Raw genomic sequence first — 4,536 nt, 5'->3', positions numbered from 1 at the left:
ATATATATATATACACACACATATACATATATATATATATATATACACACATATACACATATATACATATATACATATATATACACATATATACATATATATACACATATATACACATATATACATATATACACATATATACATATATATACATATATACATATATATACATATATACATATATACATATATATATACACACACATATATATATACACACATATACATATATATACATGTATATATACACACATATATATATATATACATATAAAAAGAATCTTATTTTAGAATAAGTTGGATTTCCTCCAGACTTTTTGCTTCTGAGCTGGAAATGACCTTCGGCTTGGCAGCGCCCCCTTGAGGTTCAAACTGACTCTGAACTTTCTCCTGCAGTTCCATGCGATGGTGGTGTCGTGCAGGTCCGGGTTCTTGGACTCCTCGTCGGGACTGAACCCCTCTCAGCACCTCGCCCGGCTCACACAGAGACTGAACATCTGTCTGGCTGACCACACACTCCTGCAGGTAAACAACAAAAACAGAGTCCGTTGGCCTGGACGTGTGTAAACATTTTGTTGTCTGCAGCTCAGAGGATCCATGCTGGCTCTGGGCCTTCTCACTCTGGAGCTGGAGAGCTGCTGCCCCGACTGGCTGGTTCTGACCATCGACCTGCTCAGGAGGACTCAGGTCAGCTTTGGGTTTAGTCCCACCGTGCTGCTTTGGGTTTAGGACGGTAATAAGTTCATTACATGAGTAATTTACACGAACAAGCTGATAAATAAGTTCAAAGTTTAAGTAAATTCATGCTAAAATCTTCTGGCTTTGAATTCCAATCAGAGTGAGACGTCTGATCTTTGTCATATTGTACGTGCAGCAGGTGAGGTAGTGAGTCCTCTCACCACAGAACAATCTTTGACGTCTTCTCTGTAAATCAAGAGCTTCAGAAAATAAGTTGGAAACAGTTTTTGTGCCTTGGGAGACGTTAGGCTTTTTACAAATTCATAAATAAATATATACAGCATCAAAGTGGGCCTCGTCAGAACAGTTCCAGCATGTTGGGGTGGAAATCAGAAGAGTTTATATCAGCCCATAATGTTGCCGATTGGACCCCAAATGTCTGAATCAGCCAAAATTATCGACCGGACCAGCATTCGCAGCTAAAATAAACCCTGAACATGTCTCAGCAGATGGACGCCTCACCTTAACATTTTAAAGGAAGTTTGTCCAGAAGAATAAATTAATTTGAGCCTTTCGGTTCACAAAGTTTCATTTTTAGAATCGTTTGTGTTACAAACCACTGAAGCTGATCCGATAAACCAGTTTAATGGGTTACTGGAAACACCAGATGTCCCAGCTTTTCATGAGCCTTGAACGCAGCATTACGTTTCTGGAGCGTGAACAGTCTCGACGTGAGAGACTTAGTTTAACTCGTGCAGCCGCGACGTTCGGATCAGCCTCCGGGTTTCAACCGATCAAACTGTGTCAGAGTTTAAATTTAAATAGTTTCCCCCGTTCAGTCAAGAGACGAACATTTCGCTGCATCTTTTAACATAAATTTATCGTTTTCTGTTCCAGATCGACAGCTCGGAGTTGATTCGCAGCAGAGAGCTCGTTGCACGCAGTCTGTCCACACCGAGAGCTTCCCTGCCTCCCAACACTGTCTACATCTACCAGCCCCTGCAGAACCCGGTACCGACCCGCCAGCTGGGTAGGTTTCGTCTGGACCCAGATAAAGATTAGTCAAATGATTAAACCTGTAATAAAAATAATTTTCCTGCAACACGTTCCAAAAACTCTTGCTGCCTTCAGGGACCACACGCAGTCCTTTGAAACCTCCTGCACCCTTGGGTCCAAACGACCCGTTGACCTCGCTGAGAACTTTGAGGCTGTGACCCAAAGGCAGCACGAGGGTCAAACGTGTCGCAGGAAACGTTTTAGCTTCCTGTGTAACTAACATGTGTTGTGTTCAGGGACCCTCGGCGCCTCCGTCCAGCCTCAAGCTGCTGCCGAGGAGGAGAGGAGCGACTCCTGCCCCACTCTGCTCCCACCCAGGCGCCCCAACCGGCTGCAGAAGGTCACCCTGCGCTGCAAGGCGTCCACCAAACGCAAGGTAAGCCCCGCCCACAGGAAGTGCACACGTAACCCAAAAGCCCCAACCAAAGGTGTCCCGTGTTTCAGGTGGAGCAGATGGACGTGGACGATTTCTACGACGGCATCAAACGACTCTACAACGAAGACGCCGCCGTCCAGGAGGGGGCCTCTTCCCCCTGTCCTCCTCTGCAGCGGGTCGGGCCCTCGTAGAACCAGAACCAGAACCAGCTCCACGACTCCTTCAGCAGCAAACAACTTATTTATTCTCACAAACCCTCAACACAACGGCAGCTCAACGTTTCCCTGCGTCAGGAGAGGCTGCTGCCGGAGGCGCCGTGGAGCCGGTCCTGCTCCCATCATGCCCTGCAGCAGGAAGAACAGAGCCCAAAAAAATATAAACGTCCCAAAATGTAAAAAAAAAATTAAAAATCTATTTGTTAAACACAAAAGTATAAAAAAAGAAAATGTTCTTTCCTCATCTTTTTGTTTTTAAACGTCTGTCAAAGTCTCTCACAGGTAAAACGTGCTAACGTTTGATTTGTTTAGCTGCCAATCGTTTCCCGTCTCTAAAAAAAGCCAAACTTTCCCTGTAGTCCCAATTATTTTGTCTCCTAGTAGCCGAAGGTGTTGGTAGAACGACGCCGATGAGTTCACAATGATCTTCCTGCGTGTAAAAAAAGCTCTGTTCCTCCTGCTGGAGAGTCGTGTCCTTGAACGCACCAATAAAGACTTCACATCAATTCTGTTGTTTTTTTTGTCTTCAAACTAATTTGACGTCATGTGAAACCTCCACCCAGGACCCTTGAGCAAGGCTGCAAAGTGCACTGCTGTGATTTCAGCAGCGTCGCTCTGCTCCGCAGTTGAATTTAGTCCAAATATGTGAAATTAATAATCCCTGAAGGACAACGCCCACTTTTCTGAACAGAACCAGCAAACAACGAAGACTTAGAGCAGAACGCTTCAACCTGAGCGCTAATAAAATACGCTAAAAGTAGGATTCAGACTGATGCTCCTGAAGTTATCCAGACTAGCACAAACTATACCCATCACATCCAGATGTTCAAAAAGTCTAATTAGCTTTTAGTTTCTCAGCTTTGATGGGCTATCTGCAACATGTAAGATATTTACTGGATCTTGTTTCACATAAGCTGATGTCAAAGAAGAACAGCAACAGACAGAGGAGTCAGGGTTCAACAAACAAAACAGGAAGTGAACAGCAACAGACAGAGGAGTCAGGGTTCAACAAACAAAACAGGAAGTTCCTGTTTTTAAAGAGTTCCCCTCTGATGTCACTTCCTGTTTCACCAAGTTCAACAGAACATGTAACAAAATGGCTACAATTACAAACGTTATGCCAAATTTCTTAAACGTTAAGAGCTTGTCTTCCACTTGTTATATTTGTAGGACATGCAAAGCTTTAACTTGAACGTGTTCAGTTTTTAGTTCCATCAGAGCGGGTCAGGTTTGGACCAGCAGGACTTCCTCCTGACGTGCAGATTCACACTGCAGGGCTTTTATTTTAAACGGTTTCACTGACTCCAGGAGGTCTCAGCGTGTTGGGTCTGGCACGGAGACCCTGAACCCGGGCGTGTTTGGTCCCGACCGGTCTACAGAACCAGCCTCAGACCTTCGGTTTCAAAGGAAACAGGATTTTCTGGGATTACAGGATTGTTGCTCGCATGAAGAAAGAAAACATGGAAGGTTTTTTTCTCGGAACAACTCGCTGCGTTTTACTGAGAAAGAACCGGTCGGACCAGAAAAACCTCAGACCTTCAGTTGGATGAAACCTCCTGGAGTTCAGTGAAAACGGAACCCAGCAGAGCGTGGACCTGCTCAGGAGGAAGTTCTGACAGGACCGAACGGGACCCGCTTTGACGGAACACGTTCCTGTTTGATCTGAGCCGCAGTGACAAGATGAGTCCAGAAGGACCGAAGACGTCCAGGTCCATCCTGACCAGATGTCTGAGCCTCAAACATCTCCTCTGGACGAGGAGGAGCAGGTTCTCCTGGAGAACTGAACTTCTCACAACACCCCCCCCCCCCCCCCACACACACACACACGAAGGTCACGACATGCAAACATCTACAGGTGCTTCTCAAAACATTAGAATATCAGGAAAAAGGTCAATACCATCCATCTATTCATCCATCCATTCGTCAGTCTAACCTTTCATCCATCCATTCACCAACTCGTTCATTTGCCCATCCTTTCATCCATCCATTCAATAATCTATCCTGTCATTCATCCATCCATCTATTCATCCATCCACCTATAGATTAATCTACCTATCCATCCACTTATTCATTTGTCCATCATTTCAGCCATTCATCCATCCACCTAGCATTCACCCTTTCATCCATCCATTCATTCTTCAGTCTAACCTTTCATCAATCCATCCATCCACCTATTCATTCATTTGTCCATCCTTTCATTCATCCATCCAT

The 4,536-nt window shown here is 44.9% G+C and overlaps 1 protein-coding gene across 2 annotated transcripts in view; it reads left to right on the top strand.

Moving 5' to 3' along the window:
• ccni (cyclin I) overlaps positions 1-2,831 on the top strand; it is a 12,943-nt gene extending 10,112 nt beyond the window's left edge. Inside the window, exons 6-10 of one of the 2 annotated variants that reach the window (XM_037691745.1) lie at positions 397-525; positions 586-687; positions 1,576-1,708; positions 1,971-2,110; positions 2,179-2,831. In XM_037691745.1, coding sequence (XP_037547673.1) covers positions 397-525; positions 586-687; positions 1,576-1,708; positions 1,971-2,110; positions 2,179-2,301 — 627 coding nt within the window. In that variant the 3' untranslated portion in view covers positions 2,302-2,831. The remainder of the gene's footprint in view (positions 1-396; positions 526-585; positions 688-1,575; positions 1,709-1,970; positions 2,111-2,178) is intronic. The other variant, XM_037691746.1, reaches the window with a different exon arrangement.
• The last annotated feature ends 1,705 nt before the right edge of the window (positions 2,832-4,536 follow it).

The sequence above is a fragment of the Nematolebias whitei genome, chromosome 18, assembly GCF_014905685.2.
Source record: "Nematolebias whitei isolate Nwh7 chromosome 18, NemWhi1, whole genome shotgun sequence".
Taxonomy (NCBI): Eukaryota; Metazoa; Chordata; class Actinopteri; order Cyprinodontiformes; family Rivulidae; genus Nematolebias; species Nematolebias whitei.
Note: the sequence above shows the minus strand (reverse complement) of the source record. Positions and strands in the feature narration are given on the sequence as shown.